Source organism: Triturus cristatus, chromosome 3_1 (genome assembly GCF_964204655.1).
Source record: "Triturus cristatus chromosome 3_1, aTriCri1.1, whole genome shotgun sequence".
In the NCBI taxonomy this organism is placed as follows: Eukaryota; Metazoa; Chordata; class Amphibia; order Caudata; family Salamandridae; genus Triturus; species Triturus cristatus.
In genome coordinates, this window is record NC_140583.1 from 211865911 (window position 1) to 211890319 (window position 24409).

Consider the following 24409-nt stretch of genomic DNA (forward strand, 5'->3'; position numbering starts at 1 on the left):
AAAAATAATTGCCACTTTACTCTAGCCACTCTTTATATTATTTCAGGTGCCTAATCCTGTGACTTGAAACTAAATCCATTGTGCCTGCACTTTGGCCTCTTTGATTGAGGGTAGGTGAAGCTACCCTTAAAATAAAGGAGGCAAAATGTCAGCTGTCACTTGTGCGGATACAGACTTGAAAACCTAGATCACGTCATTTAATGTTGCTCTTTATTACCTTTTATTGCTCTATTTATTACCGTCCCTTCAATGACTGGATCATCGCAACTACCAGGGCACAATTTTTAACTTTTTTAAATTGTTCAGACAGCCCACTAATACGTGAATTCGTCAAAATGTTGAAGACTGTAACACGCAAACAGAATTACGAGAATAAAACTATTCAATGTTGTCATGCAACCCGCCTTACAACCAAAAGCTAAGGATGATCAGGAGTGTTTGCTACTGTTTGACTTGGCCCTCTCTGCAGGGTCACCCCCAAACATTTTGTATTCTCTCTTTCCTGTTTTCGTTATTTTTCACAGCTACAGTTTATTAAACTTTTTATTTTCAACGTACTGTTATGGTTTTAGTTGACTACCAATGAAACGTTTCACGAGAGATTGAATCATCCTTTGTGCATAATAATTTGACTTGTGCTTGATATTTCTTTGGATGGGTTTAGCTGAGGATCAAATTTGCAGGTTTTATGCAGACCTAAACAGGGTTATGTTGGCTGTTGCACTGATGATGTCATGTTAGTTGAACTCATTGGTTACTACTCAACTACAACTTCCTCAACACAAGCACAGGCGGATCCACAATCCCTAAGACGCTACCCTCAGCAGCTAGATCTGCAGAAGCAGTGTCTCTATTCTGTCTCCAACACCAGGCCATAAATGTTTTGTCATAAACTTTAAATGACTATTTAACACTACCTCAATTCTGTATTTTCTGTACTTTCTTTATTGTATTGTATGAAGATTATTCTGTCTCATATGAATCCCCCCATGTACTTTGAGTAACTTTCTCACATAATATGTAAAGCACTCTGATACTTGTTTTGTGTATACAATTTGTGACTATTTAACACTACCTCAATTCTGTATTTTCTGTACTTTCTTTGCTTTATTGTATTAAGACTGTTCTGTCCAATATGAATCCCCACATGTACTTCGTGTAAATGTACTCACATAATATGTAAATCGCTCTGATATCTTTGGCTCTAGCCAAAGCTATATAAAAATCAAATAAAAAAAAAATCCCAATAGACTCCTGCAAAAGTACCCACTTCAATATGTGGCGAAAACGTAGACATGAGCTGAGTGAGTCCTGATCCATTATGGTTGTAGCATTGCTTTGTTAGTACCCAAAGTTCGGATTAGGCAAAAACAAAACTTAGTAGTTACCTATCGCAATTCATGGTTTAACATGTGGAAGCAAATTTAGAGATCAAAATATGCACTGTGACCAATTAATTCATTTAACTGTAAATATTTTTTTGTTTTTGTTCTCATAGCTCCACAGGTGATCCGTAAAATAAGAGCAGAACAGTTTTCGGATGCCTCAGGAAATCTGAAACTTTGGTGCCAGTTCTTCAATGTTTTAAGTGACTCAACAATATCATGGTTTAAAGATGAATATCCAGTTGCAGAAGCAAGCAGATGGTAATCACAAAAGCGTGTGTGGTCTGAGATATGCATGTTTTTGATTTTGTCTAACACACAAACACTTGGTAGTGCCCGCAGTAACACAAAAATGCATATCACAGATTTTCACGACCCCAATTGACGTTAGCAAATGGAGAGGTGGAAAGGTTAGGTGTGGTTTGGTGGAAGAAGCCATATTTAAGACCAGAATAGATTTGGGCTATCTTGATTAGATGGAATGACACATTGTTTACCATGTGTTCTACTGAGTTCTGTTTCTTTGAGGGACACCTGGGCATGGTCCTAGGGTTTCTTACCTCACCAAGAGGTGGGGTAGAGGGCCGGCTGGGGATGGAGTTTGAGTGTATGTGGCACAGAATATTACTGTTAAGTGTTTAGAGTATATCTTAAATGATGTTGATTGTATGTACGCTGTTTGTTATTTGAAATGCAAATAAAAACAAAAATCAAAGAAAAATATTTTTGTGACCCCTGACAGAGATGAACATGATGAGATCCCTTGAAAATAGAACATGAAACATTATTTAGGTATTCTATGCTAAATCAGAGCTACTGCAAATTACGTTGGCACCAAGGGCCGAACACTAGTCTTTTTGGTGTGGGGTGTGGGAAGTTCTCTGTGAAACAGCCCCTGGTTTGGACATAGGGGGCCGGATCATGATGTTATTTTCTGTGCTGCGCCAGCGCATAAGGGATCTGCGCACTTCTTTTTAATGACCTTGAGCCCAAACAACTCGAAATATCTCCAAATTGATGCATATTTTCTTGGCTGCAGAGATTGGCAACACGAGTTGTGTTTGCGTTCAAGACAACAAAAAATCACAGACATCTTCTGCTTTCATGCAGCACTGAAAATTGCATCATGATACGGCCCGACATGCAAATCATTGTGAATAATGCGCACACATTCTTGGTGTATACATTTTTCATAAACTTTGTCGTTTTAACTCTAGCTTAATGTTGACTGTAAAACACATTGCAACACCCTAGTGATCCGAGTTAGTGCTCTACTTGCAATCGGGAGGCACATTGCCAAATTGGGGCGCAGAAACCTTTTCCACAGGAAAGGAGGTCACAATGCATTAAGATACCTATGCTTAGGTATGGTTCATAGCAGTGCTTTAAATGGGGAAAAATAAGTGCAGGTGCTCATTTAAATAGAGGTGTGTCAAGTGGGCAGGGCTAGGGGCCGGGCTAAGGACAAAATAACATCATACATAGAGACTTCTGTACCAGTTGCAGCACATATTAAAACACATGAGAAATGTGGTTATGTCAAAAAACACAGATTAACTCATAACACAAAATGAAAGTCATGATGGCACTTTCTCCCGAATGGTGGCTGCGCACCTGATTGACAGTGCTGGGTCTGTCTAGAGACCCTGCCCTGTTAATCACAGCGTGACACAAACCATCTCACCCCCTGCAGTTTGGGGTCAATGAAATGGGCACTGCTGGGATCTTCACCAGCAACTCTGTAAAAGTATACTTCAGCCAAGTTAATTACAAGCTCCTCGGAGGCAGAGCGGCCTCTGCCCTGCACTGGAGCAGAGAAACCGAGACTGCAGTGCCGCGGATCAGGGTACCGGTACTCTCCCTGGCAACAGAGAAGTGGCGATACTGACGGCAAAACAAATCGGAAGTGCCGGTACTCAGTACCGGTGAGTACCGGCCCATTTAAAGCACTGGTTCATAGCACGCGAGTAGACAAAGGAATGTATTACATAAACGAAACAGCGTAAAACATACAGTTAAAGGAAAACGCTTCCCTTGTTTACGGGACTGTACAACAAAACAGGCTAAATAAATACCCATGTATTTTTTTTATTGATGTATTTATTTGCATAGGTTTCATATTTAGTAGATAAGACCTTGAGGGTGGGAACTTTTTTATATTTATAAAAAAACAGCAGTGTTGAAGCGAGAGGGGGTTGTTTGCACTAGAATTAATATTGCAACAAAACAGTTCATGAAAGGGTAAGAAACACCAGAAAAAAACGTTGGGTAGTGTTTGTGGAGAGGTCGGGCATAGCTAGTGGTTGAGTGTAAACAATAAACACTGAAGTGGGTGAGGAGCAAATGGAAACCAGAAGCAATGAGTCAAAACAGAAGACAGTATTTAGACAGTTACTTAGGTTACCAAGGTCAATCATGTATACCATATACCAGTTTGTGTTTATTTAGATATTATGGCTGTTACACCACCTTGGTCTTGCTCACCACTCCCCACAGCTTGCAGTTTCGTTAACGCAGAGGCACCATCCCGGTCCTTTAGCGACTCCTGCGACAGTTTGAGGGCCGGTTCCCCATGTGTGCCCTTCTAAGTAATCTGTGCATTACGTGTGTGCTATTTACCGTTCAACCACCACTTTTGTACTATTTGACCAATGTAAAAACACTGTGATAGTATTGTTTTTTACGAATTAAAAACACTGTAATAGTATTACTTTCCTTTGTGTCTCTCTCCAATTTTAAACGCTGCAATAGTATCGTTTCCGTCGTTTTTTCCTTTGCTTTTCACTGTTTGTGACACACTGTAAAGTTATTCTTGTTTTGCTGTCTGGGACAGTTTTTTTCTGTCTCCTTCCAGTTCACTCCGGTTCTGCACTCCTCACCGTCTTTTCCCGTCGCCCTAGTCCCCTGTCCTCCCGCCTCCCGGACAACAACTCTCAGGGCTACTTGTTGGAGGTTGCAGCACGGCTGCGCGCAGCGGACACGCCAAAGGCAGGCCCGTCTGCGCCTGGAACACGCCCAGTGCCAGGAACCCTGTCCCAACGCACTCTCACTGGTCCTGCACCACAAAACTCCGTGTCCTGGACAACTGCTGCTTTGCATCACCTCGCTCCACAGCGGGACTTTTCACCTGCATCCACTGCCACTTCACCTCCACCCCTTCAACAGTAGCTACCTCATCAGACAACGCCACTCCAACCTCAGATACCGACAGCCCACTGGATCAACTCAACTGCCTCCTGATCAACACCAGATCACTCTTCAATCACGCCACCAAAATCTGGGATACCATCGCCTCAGGCGTGACCTTCATCACAGAGACCTAGCTCACCCCCACATCTGCCCCAGACATCGCCACGGCTACTCCCATTAGCTACAAGATTAAATACAGAGATCACACTAAAAAAGACGGGTGTTGCATCACCATCGTACACAAGGAATCTGTCACCTGCACCATCACCAACGAATACACCTCACCGACCATTGAAATCATAAATTTCCAGCTCCACGCCGACACCAAAACAACTGTCTAAGGCACCTTTGCATAAAGAACACCAGGATCACAAACCGGCCTCAGTAACGACATCGCCGAATGTATCATCCTGCTCGCCGTAGAGTAGAAACACTACATCTTCCTGGGAGATCTCGACTTCCACGCGGACGACCCCACCGACACCAACCCCACAGACCTCCTGTAAAGACTTCACAACATGAGCCTCAAGCAGGTCGTCGCCAACCCCACACACTGAGCAGGTCACACGCTAGACCCCATCTTCACGTCCAGCAACAGAATCAGATAATGCCACATCTCAGAACTCACTTAAAGGACTACTCCATTGTACACTCACCCTCATCGTTCTGCAGACCACGGCCCCAACCGACACAGTGCTCCCTATCACAGCTGGACCAAGCTAACTCAGCAGCAATTGACCAACCCCTTCAGCAGCGCGCAGCCCAACATCACGATCAACCTGGACCAGACAGTAGAGAATTTTAATGCCTAGGTCACCAGTGCCGCCAACTAGTCACCCCCACCAAACCAGCCAAAACGCATAGACCCATCAAACAAGCCAGATGGTACATGCCAGACCTCAGTGCAGCAAAACCCAGGTGTAAACTACTGGAAAGAAGATGGCGAATCAGCAGGAATGAGACTGACCGTGCCGCCTACAAATCAGCCCTCAGTGACTACCACCACCAGCTTAAAGCCACAAAAAAGGAGGCGCTGACCCGCCGGATTGAAACCAGTGCAAACCAACCAAGGAGCTCTTAACCATTGTCAGAGAGTTCACCTGCCCTTCAGCCTCAGAAAACTCCATGCTTCTCTCACAGGAACTCTGCAACTCCCTCACTGAGCACTTCCACAACAAAATAGCAACCATCTACAGAAACTTCGATCCCCAACCGTCCGACCTCTTCTGAAACCCTTCAACCGCAACCACAAATCTCCCGCTCACCGCAACAACTCAGCTCACCAACAACTATCACCCTGATGAACTCCTTCCTTTCAGGAACACCACTGACCCATGCTCCCACTGACTGTTCAACTTCAGAAGTATCGAGATCAGCCACCAGCTCACCACTATCCTCAACGCCTCCATAACCACAGCCACCTTTCCTGATGCATGGAAGCAAGCGGAGGTTAGACCCATTCTCAAGAAACCTTCGGCAGACCCCAAAGAGCTCTAGAACTACTGTCCCATCACCATACTCCCATTCCCTGCCAAAGTCCTGGTGAAGGCCATCAACCTCCAACTCACCGATCAACTGGAAATAAACAAACTGCTGGACCCATCCCAATCAGGTTTCAGAGCCAACCGCAGCACAGAGACAGTCCTGATCGCAGCAGCAGATGACATCCCAACCCTACTCAACAGAGGAGAATCAGCCGCCCCGTCCTCCTGGATCTCTCTGCAGCTTTCGGCACCGTCTCTCACCACACGCTCATCGATCAACTACGTCAGATTGGAATCACAGACGATGCGCTCAGATGGATGGCATCCTTCCTCACGGGACGCACCCAAAGAGTCCGCCCCCTCCTATCACCTCACAACCCAAGCTCACCATCTGTGGAGTTCACCTATGCGCTTCCCTCAGCCCTACCCTCTTTAACATCTACATGACTCCACTGACAGACATCGTCAGATCGCACAACATCATCTGCTACGCTGACAACAATGAACTCGTCCTCTCACTCTCATTGAATCCTTGTCTGTACTCACACCACTGCGATAATGGAGATCCTGAGACAACTATCTGGTGAACAGATGGGGGTTCCCTTCCCTATCTACTACTCTGACGATCTGTTAGCGTCTTGTTACATACGCACAGATAGCCGGCTTATCAAGGCGTGGTTCACTCCACCTAACAAATTTACCTGCACGAGCTCTCCAGAACGGATTCAGCGAGATAGAGATACTCAGCTTATATTTACTGTCTGACTCACATTGGTCCTGCTGTCCCGCTGCTGCCGATACTTGTAGCGATTACCATATATTTCCAAGAGTGCTCAAGATACTGCTTTGATGTGTTATGCCTATTACGTTTCTTTCATGGGTTTTGGCACGCTCTGAGAACTGGAGCACAACAGTACTATTGTGTTTGTCTACTATCGATTTTATTGCCTTGACAAAGTCTGCATACCTATTGTGGTACAGACGAAACATGTGTTGGCCTGTTTTTCATGTGCTGCTGGGAATTTTCGCATTCAAGAACAAATAAAAGAAGACTTATACACATCGTTTATGGACATTTCTTCATGAATAACATAAAAAAAACCTTTTTTTTTCTGTTTAACCTAAGGCAGACACTGCCATTTACAAATATATCTAGGAAGTGCTATTAATGAATATTTCTCAAAGTCCTGGTGAAGGCCATCAACCTCCAACTCACCGATCAACTGGAAATAAACAAAACTGCTGGTCCCATCCCAATCAGGTTTCAGAGCCAACCGCAGCACAGAGGCAGTCCTGATCGCTGCAGCAGATGACACTCCAACCCTACTCAACAGAGGAGAATCAGCCGCCCCGTCCTCCTGGATCTCTCTGCAGCTTTCGGCACTGTCTCTCACCACACGCTCATCGATCAACTATGTCAGATTGGAATCACAGACGATGCGCTCAGATGGATGGCATCCTTCCTCACGGGATGCACCCAAAGAGTCCGCCCCCTCCTTTCACCTCACAACCCAAGCTCACCATCTGCGGAGATCACCTATGCGCTTCCCTCAGCCCTACCCTCTTTAACATCTACATGAATCCACTGACAGACATCGTCAGATCGCACAACATCATCTGCTAAGCTGACAACAATGAACTCGTCCTCTCACTCTCATTGAATCCTTGTCTGTACTCACACCACTGCGATAATGGAGATCCTGTGACAACTATCTGGTGAACAGATGGGGGCCGCTGATGTCTCATTATAGAGAAAGGGTGTTCTTGCTTACTGCCTGGTCCGGCTGGCCTGCTTGCAGTATAACCTATTGTGTTGGACATGCTTGATATAGCATTACTCAATGGGAAAAATGTGTTGGTTGGCCCCACACCTACATTTGCCCCATATGCATTGAGAAAGTTATCACTTTCAGCTGGGCTCTGGACACTAGTGCTGTGGAGGGCTGGTGGCCTGCGGACGCCGGGTGGTCACAGTCTTTAATGAGCACAGACTGATACTGGCCATACACATCTGCCATACCTGTGGGAAGTCATGCAATTTGAGGTGCTCATTGGACTGCCCCTTGCGATGGTTGGGACTGCTGCTAGAATTGCGACCCAAGCTTTGTGGTTTGTCACAACACCGCTGCCTATTGCTGTTTTGACGGTTATCCCAGAACACCTTCGCTGAGATGGGCAAGGGTGACCAGAAACAGGCCAGACTCCTGAAAAACCCAAAGGAGGGCCTCTTCTGCGGACAGGTTTGAGGCGCCGCTTCTGGTGGAGCGAAAGATCTAAAATTATAAACGCTCTTACTACACATACAGAAAAGTCTCAACTCCATCAATAGGAAGTTGGACATACAACAAATGCCCGCCACCCTTGACAACATGAGAAAAAGTTCACAATTGTAGTAATGCAAATGTCTATCCTCGAAAATGACACACTGGGACACAGAGAAAACTATTGGATATGGCCATGGTACTGGATGTAATAAAATCAGAGAATGAAGACCTGAAACTCAGGTCCATGGTATAACAACTTGCACCTGGTGTGTATCTAAAAATCCACCAACATCACCGACAGGTAAATCCTTGTTTGGGAATAACAGCTTCTCGAATATATTTGCTGTGGTGGATGCCCATAGGCTGCTGGGACCTAGGCCAACACATGAGGCCCCACCGTGCTCAATGATCGCCGGACTCTTTAGCTGGAGGATTAGGATGCCACGCTCCAGATAGTATGTGAGAAAAATACATTAACGAATGAGGGCAATACCCTCTCAATCTACCTGGATTTTACTCTGACTTTCCAAGAGGTGCGCAGAGAGTGCACTCCTTTCAAGCATAAACTGCGTCAGGCTGGATCCAGTATGACATGCTGTACCCCACAACAATTTAAGATCATGCGTTGCAACAAACCCATACATTTTCAGTGCCTCAGACTGTCGCTCCATTTGTGAAAAATCTTGTCTTTGCGTCCAGCTCTGACTCTGCAAGAGACTCGCATGCACCAGATGACAGTCTGAGTGAAGTGGAATAACTACACAGGGGCAGCAGCTGGGGTTAGATACGATTCTTTACATAAGCTGCATCTATGTTTGAAACTGCACTGATTAGATGCCTTATGGTGGAGCATTGTGTGACAAATGTGGCAAGATCAGGTTGGATATTAATTGGGGGGCAGATTGTGGTAGACCTCGATTTTGGCCACAAAGACATCCTGTGATTCAGGGCAAATCACTTAATCTCCCTGTGCCTAACAAAACAAGCATTTGCAATGCAATAGGTCTCGCATTATTAAAGTTTGAACTATTGGTGTTGCATTATTAGCCCGTCCTTTTCACGTTAACTAACTCAACAGTTCTGGCTAGTGTTTCCAATATTAATAATATGAAAACTAACAGTTTGTCTGCCTTTTTGACCTTGAAGTGCTGTGAGAGTGTTGTGGGAGTGCAATGTACAGTTCCTGACACCCTGGGGCTGTATACGGGTTTAAGGACCGTACACTAACTCGGTGTATGTCTGGATACTGCCCACTGCCAGCGCTGTGTGTGTAGTGGAAACATTCCACCCCATGGACAGTATTGGGGTGTACAGAGCCCTCATAGCTATGCGTGTGCTAAATCAGCCGGTGTAGTGAGGTCTTGCTCGATGAGGTATGCTCACTGGTTGCTTTTTGTTTCTTTTTGTTTTTCAGTTATATCTAGTGCGAAGTCCACCCAAAAGTATTGGAGAGATTTACAGGACAACCAGTTACATTACACAGGAACACATTGCCTATTGGAAGGCGCAGGGAGATTAACTAACTTGCCCAGAATCACAGGATGGTGAGCCAACGCCGTGACTCGAACCTGGTTCCTTAGCTTCCCGCTCGACAGCTCTGGTCATTACGCTACATCCTTGTGCTTTAGGGAGATTGCCTACTGTCGTGTTGTGTGCCTATGCTCCGTTTTTATACATTTCTATTGCAGAGAGGGCTACTGTGACCCTAATATTCTGTGCAGTGCGCCACAGTGATGCAACGCATCAGGTGTTAGTGGGGAAGGAGGGGGCCTGGGGACACAGTGAGGAGCAGGGGGTTATAGAGTCTCCAGAAGTGTGCCCTGGGTGGTACTGTCCCTCTCGTTCCTTAGTAAGCAACAGGCTGAATACTCTACACAGGGTGCCGCCTATAAATAATAAGGTACCCCATACATTGGCAGTACTGTTCCGATCTCAAACTCTAAAAAAACGAGAACAAACGACAGAACGAGTAAATACTAATGGCTGAAAGGCCTGAACCCTATGCGTCCGTGTGCACATTACCTTCCATCCCCGCCCAGTAACTCGAGTAGCGCGCACAGTTTCAAACACAAAGGGGGATACTTACTGTACAGCCACAAGAATAGTTTAATGGAGCACAGCATCTCTTTGAGGCCACAATTTGTGCAGCCACGCCCGAGAGCCGTCTACCAGCGTGTGACCTGAGACAGATTGGCATTTAGCCCCGCCGCTTTGGGTGGCCAGTCGTTGCTCCGTGGTCGCTGAGAGGAAAATGGAATTGTCTGGGCCTCAAAACAGGAGGGAATCATGCTTGAGAGAGGGGTGGGAGTGGGGCGGTCACATTTCCTATAAAATAATAACGGTCATTTCTTGATTTAAGAGTCTGTAAAGGCCCGGACATGATACTAAAAAGGACTCCAAACAATATTGTACATATAACACGTGGGCAACGATTGGATAGTTGCGACTAGGATTTTCCCAAAAATGAACAGCTTGTTGTAATATACATCTGAATGCAATGAGGGAAGCAGCAAAACAGCAGGCGGGCGGCACAATTTGCTAAGCACAGTTTTTTAGGTCTCGCCTGAGCCAGCGCTTTAGCGCTGCTCTGGCGAGAGCTATAGAAAACAGGGATTTGGAAGTGCAAACGAGTGCTTTTCAGGCCCCCAACTTCAGTGCATGTGCGCCGGGCGCGCGCACCATTTGGCAGCCTGCGTGTACATTTTGCGGGCGCTTTGATGTTCTCATTGAGCCGCGCAGCCACTGAGAACATCAAAGCGCCCGCGAAATGATTACTTTCACTTTGCCCCCAACTTCAGTGCACGTGCGCCGGGCGCGCGCACCATTTGGCAGCCTGTGTGTACATTTCGCGGGCGCTTTGATGTTCTAAGTGAGCCGCGCAGCCACTGAGAACATCAAAGCGCCCGCGAAATGATTACTTTCACTTTGCGTGCGTTCTTTCGTTCTGCCGTGGCTGCCTGGTGAGCACTTGTTTCTTTCTCTTATTCTGTCAGCGTCATGCAAATTTTCTCCATATTCCTGACTCTTGTCCTCCTTCTCTCTTTCTCATGCTCTTTCCTCTTCTTGGTACGTCTAATATTCTTGCCCAACTTACCGCTCCCGCTTTCCCTGTTTCTCTCTAATTTCCCATTTTTCGGAGTCCTTTTTCATTCTTTCTACGTTTTTTTTTTTTTTTTTTGAAAACCTTTATTGACAGTTCAATAGAGAACAAGTATGGGCCTACAACCCCCCGGGGCCGGCCGCTAAGCAATCAGAGCAAAAACAGGCAAGTATAAACACAGGCAGCACATCGGGGAGCAGAATCGTGATGCTAATACTGTGAACAGCGTAGGTAGGGCACCAGGAGAAAAAGGTTTTCGTTTTATAATGAAACAAGGCAGAAGGATCAGGTGCCAGACAATTTTCAAACAGCAATTACAGGTACGCAGAGTAATAGAAGTAAACGATTTACAGCAATCTATTAGGTCAATGGCGCAAACACAAGAACATCAGGATGAGGAAGAGTATCATAAGCAGTTGCGCCTGCAGTCCCCCGCCAGAACTCCCGGAGAGCACCCCGGAAATTGTGGTACACATGGAGCAGCAACGAGTCATAGCAAAGGAGGTGTATCACACTGATCCCAGAAAAAGAAAAAACAAAAAGAATCAGAGAAGAAAAAGGAGGCCATGGAAAAAGAGATAAAAGACGAAAGAATCCCCTCCCCCAACCCCCCACCCTGCACCTCTGCAGATGAGTACGGCCCCCCCCCCAGCAGTGTGCCTGTCGCCCTGGAACCAGACCCGAAATATAGGAGAAGAGGGAAAAAGAAGTAGGAAAAGAACCCCACCAGACGGGGGGGTGGAGAAAGTATTAATAAACTGGAGGAGGGCCTTCAAAACATACCCCCGGCTTCTCCCTCCCGCACGGTAAGTTTCCCCCAAAGTGAACAATAAACAGCACAAAAGCGATCTTCTCAAAGCAAGATGGGGAGCACTATGCACCTATTATGCTGTTAGCTATGCCAGGAGAGCACGCAACCCCTGAGCCCGCCCGTCCACTAGATGACCACCCCTGAAGGATCAGCCTTATCCCTGACCACTCTTTGGAATTCTGCCCATGCCTACCCCTCGACCCAGCACCATATCCAATGTTCCAAGGTAGAGAATTGTCCAAAAACGTCCGAGAAGCGACGCACACAGGTGGGGTGGAAGTCTCTGAGCATCAACACAGTCCGCAGCGTGGAGAAACAGGCTTCCCAGTGCTGCCCCAGGATATGCACTGCACTCAAGGTCCAGGAAGGCAGAAGCAGCCAAAGCAGACAATAGTTGCTGGAGTTGTCCCTGGGTCGCAGGAGGGCACGTACGGGACGAGGCTACCACACCCCACTCAGGTCCGACGCCTCCGGGACAGACCAGGCCCTCAGCTGGACGAACACACTGTAGCATACTGGCCTGAGTGTCCAGCCGTGCACTAACCTCAGGGGTGGCCGCCAAAGTGTCCCCCTGTGCGCAGTGTGGGTAGGCCCTATGTACGTGCGGACAGGCGGGCCGCCTTTGCCCCAACGCCGACGCCACACCGTCGAGCTTACTCCCCAAGACCCCGACACCATGAATCAAGGAGGAGTGAAGAGCACCAAGGGCCTCGAGGAGGTCGCCGTACCCCAGCACAGCTCTCTGCGATCGCGCCGCCACACTCCCAAAAGTCGCACTCTCACAATCCCGCTGCGACCCAGCGGACAGGATGGTAGGCTTCATCGCAACAAGATGGCCGCCAAGTATGCCCGACCCCCACCGGGGCCGGGACCCTGGGACAAGCGTCCCGATGGCCACGTCGCTGGTGACCGGGTTCCGGGGGCAGGCGAAAAGTTATCCGTTGCGTGGTCACGGGCAACAGTCGTCCCCACTACGGACCCGCTCCCGTAAAAAGCCGGGGGCGGCCCTCAAGGATCAGGGCAGGATACGGGCGGCAGCCGGGCAGCTCACCATCAAAGGCAGGGGCAGCCACCGGAGGATCTGAGAATTGCACCCACGGGCATGCACTCGGACCGCTACACTTGACAGTAGAAACGACCACGACGAAATGTAGGCCGAGTTTGGCACCGCTCCAGTGGACCGCCTCCGCCCAGTCACAACAGGCCGCTGTTGTTGAACTGCCACCCGGCCACGGCGTCCACTCGAGGTCCCGGCTCCAGGGCCGCACAGGCCGCAAAGTTCAAATGCTCGTTTCTCCGGCGATACCGCAGCCAGAAACCTCGGAGTCACACAGTCGGGTGCCACTCTCCTTCAGAAACACAACCGCGTAGCACAGGTTGAGGATCTCGTGCAGGATATCCGTGCGGGATGCGGAGGTTCACGGAGCCGGGAGTCTACGCTGCCGTCCCGGTCGCCATCTTGGCTCCTCCCCCTTTCTACGTTTTTGATTCTCCTTTATTCCTCAGTTTTTTAAATTATCTTTCTCTTTCCTCTTTCGGCATTGTTATGATTTAAAGAAACACAACACTAAATAGTTGTCTTCAGTCTAAACTGTCACCAACTCATACCGAACAGGTGACTAGCGGGCATTAGCAGCGCAGCACGACGCAATGCCTTAAAATACGAGGCTGCTAGTATGACTCTACTTTTTATGTGATAAAAATGTATTTTCTACGAGTTTTCAAACATCTTCAATGTTATAAGAAGCCCCGTTTCTCTCATGTTATACATGTCTTTGTGCGTTAACTCTTCAACCCCTAGTACAAGATGCAGAACTACAATTGCGCCTGGGGCTTTAGTTTCAGTTTTAATTTCCGGCCTTTGCAGTTTTGATTCCGTATCCGAGAAAATAAATTTTCCCCCTGAGAAATGACAAACAATGAGCAGTTTTCCTCAAAACGAATGTGCGAGCAGCATAACACCGAAGAGGACAAGGAAAGAGATGTAGTCTAACTGCCAGCGCTGCAGACTTTAGAGCTGGGGAATCAGGTTCGAGTCTCGGCGTCGACTTAAAATCATGTGATTCTGGGCAAATCACTTAATCTGCCCGTGCCTACCCAAACAAGCATTTACAATACAATAGGTCTCGCATTTACGCGACTTTGAGCTATTCACATTGCAAATAACAATGCCTTTTATTTGTGTTTTCATTTTTCAAACATAAATAAAAGGCATCGTCATTTACAATGCCAATATCTTAAACTCGCGTAAATGCGAGACCTATTGCATTGCAAATGCTTGTTTGATTAGGTGTTTTTAAGTGACGCACTTAATTACATCGGCCACCCCCCTTTGAGAGACCCCCCCTAGTTTTTTCATCCCACTTATAAGGCCTGCCAAGCACTGAAAAAGCTCACCCACTCGGACTATTAAAAATATATGTCCACTTATCTACACCTATCTGGAATGGGTGTATTAAGTCAACAACCTATCATTCCAGCATAGCATATATCATGATGTAACGAGTTTAAAATATACCTCAGAAACTCCTGCCCTACGGCCAGCCAAAGTGCAGGAGACATTTCAAACACGGGTCTCAGCACTCCATGAATCAGCGAGACTAGCCATCACAGCAGGAGCGCGTGGCATTAATGGCCTAGCTCACTGTAAGACAGCGAATAGGACAGGCCACTTGGAGCAGGCGATTCATTCATTATAATAATAAGGCAACTTTTCCAAGTAAGTGTCTGTGCATGGCTACTACATCTTTGACAGCCCACACAGATGCTGTGGATAACAGCCAAGCAAGAAGCATGCGTCACAGCCAAGAATGGACGGGCAGAGAAGTGACTGCCCCAGATACCCTCTGAGGCACAGCAGGGCAGAACTATCAGATGGACCAATGACGCCCTGAGAAAATAAATACTATGCACTAGGGCACGCACCTGACAACATACATGGGGAATGGATTGGCATAGCCAATGCAAAATGACGTCACGGGGATGTCACGTGACAGGAAATAATGCACCCTCCATATCATACTCTTCAGGAACAAGCGTATTTTACAGGCAAAACAGAGATGGAACCGTTCTATATAGTTCCTACTACAAGAGCAAATGTGTGCATAAAGGTAAGTATCGATACACATGGCATGCATTTATGTAATCTGAAAGAAACACGTTAGTTAGATTCCTCACCTTAGAATATCCCCAGGCGTCAGGCTGGATCCGGAAAGATTTTTGTAGCAATACCCCTTGCGCGTCGCTAGGCATCGTCTGCAGCTCCGCGTCCGTCGTTGGCGTCGTGCGCCGGAATGACGTCATCGAAGTACTTAGACGCCGCCCTCGCGCGCTGACGTCAGTTCTTCTTTTTTCCGCGCCAGACAGCACCGACCTGGGAAGAGCTTACCCCTTAGTCAATTTTTGACTAAACTTTTTGGACTCTTTTTGGTCTTTTGTCGACTCGACTCTGGTGCCAGTAGGATGCCTGGTTTTAAAGCCTGTGACTCCTGTCATCGACTGATGTCGATGACGGACCACCATCGCCGGTGCCTTTACTGCCTGGGGGCCGACCACGACGCGGAGTCGTGCCCCGATTGTCAGGCCTTGACCTCGAAGGCTAGGCGGGAGTGGTCCCGTAAGCTTCTCGAGCTTCGGCACTCGGCTCCGCGCCGCTCACGGTCCCGGTCCAGTAGGAGGTCCAAGGACCGCTCGCGGAGCCGCAGTCACCATCATCGCTCGTCGGGCTCAAAGTCTTCGGGTAAGTCGAAGCGATCCAAGAAGTCCAAGAGGCGACACCGCTCTTCGGACTCCCCTCGCCGGTCGTGCGATTCGGCCGAGGGTCAGGGTGGTCCCACCCCCGCGGCTCCGTTGGAGCTGCAGGAGCCGCGTCCGTCTCCATACCCGCCGGTCCCTGGGACTGACGCGACTCTGGCGGAGGTCAGTGCCTTCCTCTCGGCCATGAGGGGCCTGGCTCCGCCGTCGACGCCTGCCGGTGCGCCTTTGGGCCCCGCGGGCTCGACTGGGTGACCTCGTGTGCCGGCGGCTCCGGCCCGACGCCGTCGACGACTTCGGTCCCGACGCCGCAGGTCCCCGAGGGATCCAGGCCTGGATCTCTGTCGGCGCCGGTCGACCTCACAGCGCCTCCTCCGCCTGCGCCGACACCGGTCCCACCTCCGGCGCCGTCTCCAGGCGACGCCGTTCCCCGGTTTAGCCCCTGTCTGGACCCGACGGCGCGGCGCCGCCCGGCGCCACACCCGACGCCGATGGATGAGCGTTTCATCTACCATCCGGCTCCGATCCTTCCTCCTGTTTATCAGGAATCGGATGAAGGGGGCGACTGGGAGGGGTCTGAGGACCCTATGGCCCTCCAGGGCCAACTTTCACAGGACTGGGCAGACGAACTGGGGGATGCCAGTGGTCTGGACACCTTACTGGACGCTGGTTTCATCTCCCCTCCGACTGTGGCTTCGAAGGAAGGTGCAGCTTTTTCAGTGGTGCTGCGCAAGGTGGCCGAAGCCCTGGGGCTCGAGTTGCCTGCTGTGGCCGTGAGGACTAATATCCTCACAGAGGTGCTTCAACTGTCAGCCAGCTCCACAGAGCCTCTGCTGCAGTTCAATGAGGCCCTCATCGACGTTCTGCAGGGCACTTGGTCCAAGCCCTCCACAGTTCCTCCTGTGGATCGGAACGTGGACCGGCGCCACCGCCCTGCTCTGGGCGATCCCAGTTTAGTGTCCCAACACCCCACCCCCGAGAGCCTGGTTATCCAGGCCTCCACTTCCCAATCCTCCTTCCCGTCCGCTCCTCCGGATCGGGAATCCAAGAGGCTGGAACAGTTCGGAAAGAAACTGTTCTCCTCCCTGAGTTTGGGCCTGCGGTCTTTGAACACCGCTTGCCTCTTGGACCGATTCTCCCACTCTCTGTGGGATGCGGTGGAGGACGTGCTGCCCCTGTGTCCGGAGGAGGCCCGGACACGTCTCTCTCAGGCACTTGCTGATGGGTGAGATGCAGCGCGACATGCCATACGGTGTGGACTTGACACCACGGACTCGCTGGGTAGGGCGATTTCCACCACGGTGGCGCTCCGGGGCCAGGCCTGGCTGAGATCCACGTCTTTTTCGGGGGATGTCCAGAGTACCCTGATGGATATGCCCTTTGATGGCGCTCGCCTTTTTGGTGAGAAGGCGGATAGTGCGCTGGCTCGTTTTAAGGACTCCCGGGCTACGGCCACGTCCTTGGGTCTCTCGGCTCCACGGCCGCACACTTCCGCCTTTCGCCCCTATAGTGGCCAAGGAAGGGGCGCCTCCTCACGTCTGCCTAGCCACCGGCCGCAGACCCAACCTGCACGTGGTCGCGGATGTGGGTTCCGCCGTGGCGGTACTAGAGGACAACGCGGTCAGTCCACATCCACCCCGGCAGCATCCGCCTCAAAGCCCTCCTAGTCCGAGCTTTCAGGTCCATTCCACTCCAGTGGGCGGCAGAGTTCGCCATCACCTGCTCCACTGGCGCTCCATCACTTCGGACAGGTGGGTGCTGCAAATCGTCTGAAGGGGCTACTCCCTCCCCTTCGAGGCGACCCCTCCAGCCATGCCACCGCAGTGCCACCGCAGTGCCACCGTATATCGGAATCACTTGAATCTTCTGCGGGAGGAAGTTAGGGCCCTCTTGGCCAAAGAGGCCGTCAAGCGCGTTCCTGGTCCAGAAGTAGACCGTGGTTGCTATTCCCACTACTTTCTGGTTCCCAAGAAGAGCAAAGGAGGCCTACGCCCTATCTTGGACCTCAGGAGCGTCAACACCTTCCTCCGGAAGGAACGGTTCAAGATGCTCACTTTAGCTCAGGTTCTGGCTGCCCTCGACCCTGGAGACTGGATGGTAGCGTTGGACTTGCAGGACGCCTGTTTTCACATCCCCGTCCTGCCGGCCCACCGGCGTTACCTGCGGTTCACGGTGGGTCAGGAGCACTTTCAGTTCACCGTGCTCCCCTTCGGCCTCACCAGTGCCCCTCGGGTGTTCACGAAAGTGATGGCGGTGGTCGCAGCTCATCTGCGCAGTTCGGGGGTTCCAGTCTTCCCCTATCTCGACGACTGGCTGTTGAAGGCGGGCTCGCCCCAGCAAGTCGTCTCCCACCTCCAGACTACGGCCGACCTCCTGCATTTGCTGGGGTTCTCCATCAACGTGCCGAAGTCACACCTGAGACCCTCCCAGAAGCTCCTCTTCATCGGAGCGGTTCTCGATTCGGCGCAGTTCTGGGCTTTTCCTCCGGAACAGCGGGTCCGGTATATTCAGGCTCTGATTCCCATCTTTCGGCCTCTATCCTGGGTTTCGGTCAGGTTGGTGCTGCGGCTTCTGGGGCTGATGGCCTCCTGCATCCTGTTGGTGCATTACCCCAGGTGGCGAATGCGGGCTCTGCAGTGGGACCTGAAGTTTCAGTGGGCCCAGCATCGAGGCAACCTGTCTGACCATGTCTTGATCTTGGAGGGCACTGCGAAACTGTAGGAGTGGTGGCTTACGGACCGCGATTGGGTCAGCTGCAGATGCCTCTCCCTACCCCAACCGGAGCACGTAGTAGTGACGGACGCGTCCCTCCTAGGATGGGGGGGCCATATGGTAAAGGCGGAGATCAGAGGACTCTGGTCTCCGTGGGAAGCTCAGCTCCATATCAACCTTTTGGAGCTGAGAGCGATCCGGCTTGCACTGAAAGCCTTCCTTCCCTCTGTCCGGCGAAGTGTCGTGCAGGTGTTCACAGACAACACAACCGCCATGTGGTATTGCAACAAACAGGGCGGGTGGGGTCATGGACCCTTTGTCAGGAGGCTCTGCGCCTCTGGACATGGCTGGAACACCAGAGCATCACCCTGGTGGTTCAACATCTGGCGAGCTCTCTGAACGCCAGAGCAGACGAACTCAGCCGCCGGTGCATGATGGATCACGAATGGCGTCTGAACACGGACGTGGCGCAAGGTCTCTTTCGGCAGTGGGGAGAGCCTTGGTTAGATCTATTCGCCACCGAAGAGAACGCGCAATGTCAGCAGTTCTGCGCGTTGGAATTTCCAAGGCAGCACTCGCTCGGAGACGCTTTTAGTCGCCAGTGGAGTTGCGGTCTGTTGTACGCCTTTCCGCCTATACCACTTCTGCCCAGAGTGCTGAAGAATATCAGACGCGACCGGGCCCAAGTTATCTTAGTGGCTCCGGATTGGGCACGAAGGTTCTGGTATCCTGAGCTACTCAGTATGTCCATCGATCCTCCGATACGACTGCCTCTTCAGGAGGACCTTCTGTCGCAGCAGCAGGGGACGGTCCTCCACCCGAACCTGTCCAGCCTCCACCTCCATGCGTGGAGATTGAGCGGCGGCAGTGGATGCCATTTGACTTGCCTCCTGAAGTCTGTGATGTCATTCTGGCAGCCAGGCGTCCCTCCACAAAGACGGTATACGCCTGCAGGTGGAACAAATTTGTGGCATGGTGCACAGCAAAGGCTGTGGATCCCCTTTCCGCCCCTCTTTCTGAGGTTCTCCTCTTTCTTCTTTCTTTGGCCCAGCAGGGCTCTGCTTTGGGCACCTTGAAAGGTTATCTTGCTGCAATCTCTGCCTTCTTACGGCTTCCTGATCAGCCTTCTCTTTTCAAGTCCCCTGTTGTTTCCGTTTTCTCAAAGGCATTACTCACATGTTCCCTCCTGTCCCCTTCGTAATGCCTCAGTGGGACTTGAATCTTGTTCTGACCTTTCTGATGTGCGCTCCTTTTGAGCCTCTTCACAATTGTCCCATTCGTCTTGTGACCCTGAAAACTGCTTTCCTGGTAGCTATCACCTCGGCTAGACGGGTGAGTGAGCTCCAGGCTCTGTCATCTAAGCCTCCCTTTCTTTCTGTTCATCCGGACAAGGTTGTCCTCCGGACTCGTCCTTCTTTTCTACCAAAAGTGGTGACCCCCTTTCTCTTCGGGCAATCTGTCACGTTACCCACCTTCTTTCCGCCTCCGCATCCTTCAAAAGAGGAAGAGAGGCTCCACCGTCTGGACCCAAAACGGGTGCTGTCCTTTTATTTGGACCGCACCAAACAGTTCCGGGTGGACGACCAACTTTTTGTTGGATACGTAGGAGCTAGGAAGGGGAAAGCGGTACACAATCGGACCATCTCTCGGTGGGTCGTGTTGTGTATTAAACTTTGTTACTCGTTGGCGAAAAAGGACCCTCCTGTTGGGTTGAGGGCCCATTCCACTCGGGCCACAGCGGCGACTACTGCCCTGGGCCGGGGAGTTCCCTTGCAGCACATCTGTCAGGCGGCGATGTGGGCTTCACTGCACACGTTTGCCAAGCACTATTGTCTGGACAGCCAAGTCCGGAGAGATGGCTACTTTGGCTGTTCTGTTCGCCAGGACTTTCTGGTGTGATCTTGGTTCGCAGATCCACCACCGGGGTTGGTTTTGCTGGGGGAAACATCCTTTACCACAAAACCATTACAACGCGGTATGGTTACATCGCGGTTTTAACAACGAAAGTCGTTACACCGACTTGCACTGGAGGGCGCTCTAGACTACGGAATAGTGCAAATTACTATTCCAACACCTTCCCTACTGTACGTAGACTGGAGTTGGAATAGTAATTCACACTATTCCTAAATCCAGCGCCCTACAATGCAAGTCGATGTAACGACTTGCGTTGTCAAAACCGCGATGTAACATACCGCGTTGTGATGGTACACGTTGTATCATCATACATCGATTGCTGGGGTATCTATTCTAAGGTGAGGAATCTAACTAACATGTTTCTTTCAGATGAACAAGTTACTTACCTTCGGTAACGATGTATCTGTAAGAAACATTAGTTAGTTAGATTCCTCACCGACCCACCCATCCTCCCCGTACTGCGAACTGACATCTAGGGTTAAGGCTATCCTTTTCAGGGCCCTAGATTTTTTGGCACCAGTGTCGGTCTCTTGCATGGCTCTGCATTCCTGGCGCGGAAAGCTATGTATAAGAACTGACGTCAGCGCGCGAGGGCGGCGTCTAAGTACTACGACGACGTCATTCCGGCGCACGACGCCAACGACGGACGCGGAGCCGCAGACGACGCCTAGCAACGCGCAAGGGGTATTGCTACAAAAATCTTTCAGGATCCAGCCTGACGCCTGGGGATATTCTAAGGTGAGGAATCTAACTAACTAATGTTTCTTACAGATACATCGTTACCGAAGGTAAGTAACTTGTTCTTTAATTATTGGCAGTTTTATCAGGTGCCGACAGGACCTGTGGTTGAAAGAACGCTTCAGGAAACAGAAGTTTCGTACAAATAGCAGACAGGAAATATAATAAACTTTCAAAGGTAAAGTACAGGGTCATAAGATAAATAGTATAGCGACTCCCAAGCAGTTATAGCCGTGTCTGCGAAAGTGAAACATTGAAGGCTTTAGAAGACTATATTGATTAAAAAACACACACATGCAATTATAAACATTTTATGATTTGTTTAGTTGAAACATAAACTAAGTACAATCCTTCTGACCAATTACAAATAAAACAGTTTCTTAGCAAACTAGACATATGTTATTATAATTTATAAAGCACACACATCAAGTTGATATCTTAAATGACACAAAGTCAAAGGCGATTCATTTCATTACCTTAGAACAATTGACAGACTATACAAGCTTACAAATACTATTACTCTATCAGATGCCACAGCTCCAATAAAAATGCCCTTGCTAAAATCCCACAGCCTTTTCTACCCTTTTCCACAGGACATAAAATCTGTAAATATCTGGGCTCTCTTGGTGTCAACAGTTAGTATCCAATGTTCTTAATGCGAGAACTGAGGTGAACCTTTCAATACGGCTTCAAAAACGTTCGCCTCGGCTAATAAAACAAGCCCTATAATATGGAGCGTGCATCACTCGTTCCATGTGTGGAGCGCACATCACTCGTTCCGTGTGTGTGCCCATAGGCCATTCATTACGTGCAGTATTTGCAAGCCACCAATCCCCTGTAGGTTCCTAGTAGTTTATGCGCTCCACGTTCTTTTGTGATGGACCGTGCGATTTGTGATCAGGGGGCATCAGGTGTGAGAGCGACCACAAAAGAGGCCCTGGCTCCCTGCTGGCCTTTTAAAGGACACCCCATGTTCAGCCTCACCCCACCCCACCCCACCCCATCCACTTCGGAAGCCATAAGCCATTAAACAGAGGTGGACACACTGCCCATTCTATCTAGCCAGGGATGAAGACCAGGATGCTGCCCCCACTCTAGGCTATCCCCTGAATGGGACTGTCCAGCTGCAGGTGTTGCTTGGGGGAGCCCACTGACACCGTGGCACCGAACGACACATGTTTACACCACTGGATTTCTTTAATTAACCAAATGCATTTTGGGTTTTGTGGTTTATTTTACTTCACTGGAAGCAATTGGACTAACTATCAAAATACAACGGCGTATAAATACGAACAGATCTGGTTGCTTCCTCGCATCCAAACTATAAAGTGAGTAGAAGAAAGAGAGCCCGGGGAGAAGCCTCTGACTTTCTGGGAATGTGGAAGAGGGCAGGGAGAGGGTCCTGTTGAACAATTTAACTGAATTAGTGTACAACTCCAAGATTACGGAAAAACCGCCCCTCACCTAGTCACCTGAACTTCAAACAGCAGCACAAGTGCAGTGACAGCGTGTGGCGGATTCTCACCGAGGGAATCTGTCAGAATACCTTGCACATACCTCATCCATCCCCACAGACAGGGAACGCAAAGTCTGTTTACCTGAATGGAAAAGAGATGCCCGATGTTCCACTGGCTGAGAGGGAAAGAAGGGAGCCCTCCGCGCCGCTTCTGTGCCTTTCCGCTCTTCAGATCGGACTGCTCTGCTACTCCCTGGGCCCCGAACAGGTCCAGCAGAGCGGCTTCAAAGGCGCCTTGAAAGTTTCCTCGGTAGAGGGAGCGCGGGAACTGCAGTCACAGCGGAGCGAACCGCACTCCCCATCTGGTAAGAAGACAAAGGCAGCGGACAGAGATAGAGAGGCATTTCCTTCGCTGCCAAAAGGACTTTCTCTAAACTCCATGTGTAAATTGTAAATAAAATTAATACTTGATACTTGTATAGCGCACTACTCAGCGAGGGGAGGGGGCCGGGGGGCTCGAGAGAGCCTGCAGGGTTGCTTTTTAAAGCAACAGTGCCGCCTGTTTCACCCAAACGGGCACCATGCACAGCGTTTGAAATCGTCGGTGCTAGTACTGAAGCAGAGAGATGAAAATGAAGGCGACGTTTCCTCCTGTGTGAAGCTGAAAAGTGCAGCTTTAATTGCAGAGATACTGGATCAAGCCGTGGGTGCAATAATTGTTTCTTGAAGGCAGTGCAAATGCTGCAACTTCACAGTGCGAGCGCAATCCATTTAAGGGGTAGTACCTGCATTTCCTAGGAATGCCCGCCCAATGCCCTGCACGATGTGAATGAAAAGGGATTAGCTGTTAATCAGATCAGAAAACAAGCAGCAGTCAAAGCGATCGCGAAAGCGATCGCTATTGCAAAACACTGAAACACAATTATCGTGTCTGGGCATGATAATTGAAACCACATGGCCTTTGGTGCGCGTAATAGACACAAATAGGCCATGGGCGGAGCAATGCGCCCGCCTTTGGCCTATTGCGTGTCGGGTTTGTAAAATACACGCATGCAAAGGCCAATAATGTGCCACAAAAGGAAAAGCACACGCACGAGCGTGTGCGTTTCCAGGCTCTGTTTCTGGACCCCGTACAAAAGGACTCTCCCTGCGCGCGAGATCTAAAAATGAATGTGTGTCCTCATGTAACGTAACTGGTGCTATATAAAGCGCTCTGATACCTGATTGGATTCGGACAAGTTCGCGCTATATAAAACTCTGCAAAAAAAAAAAAAAACCCTGGGGCACTGGTGTAATTCTTGAAAATGGCAATGCATTAGATTGTTGTGGTGGAGCCCCTATCCCATGAGTGACTCATTGTTTCCCGTACCATGACACAAGTGCTCCATAATAATAATAACTTGGTTGATTTAAAATTTAGCTTGAAACTTAACCAAGTTGTTGCCTAACACATCATACCATATCTACCCGGCAAAAGCTCAATCGTGGACTTGTTGATTAGCCGATACTCTGATCCCCCTCGCCTCTGGGCTAATCCCCCTGCGGTTGTTTGATACCATGCAAGTAGTTCTAGTAGCACCATGTTGGTGCTGGTTGACTGACT

The 24409-nt window shown here is 49.5% G+C and overlaps 1 protein-coding gene across 2 annotated transcripts in view; it reads left to right on the forward strand.

Annotated features, from left to right (window-relative positions):
• Nucleotides 1-24409, forward strand: part of ALPK3 (alpha kinase 3) — a 1254386-nt gene that overhangs the window by 879560 nt on the left and 350417 nt on the right. For both annotated transcript variants that reach the window (XM_085643685.1, XM_085643684.1), the window contains one exon: nucleotides 1499-1646. In XM_085643685.1, the coding sequence (XP_085499811.1) occupies nucleotides 1499-1646 (148 nt within the window). The remainder of the gene's footprint in view (nucleotides 1-1498; nucleotides 1647-24409) is intronic.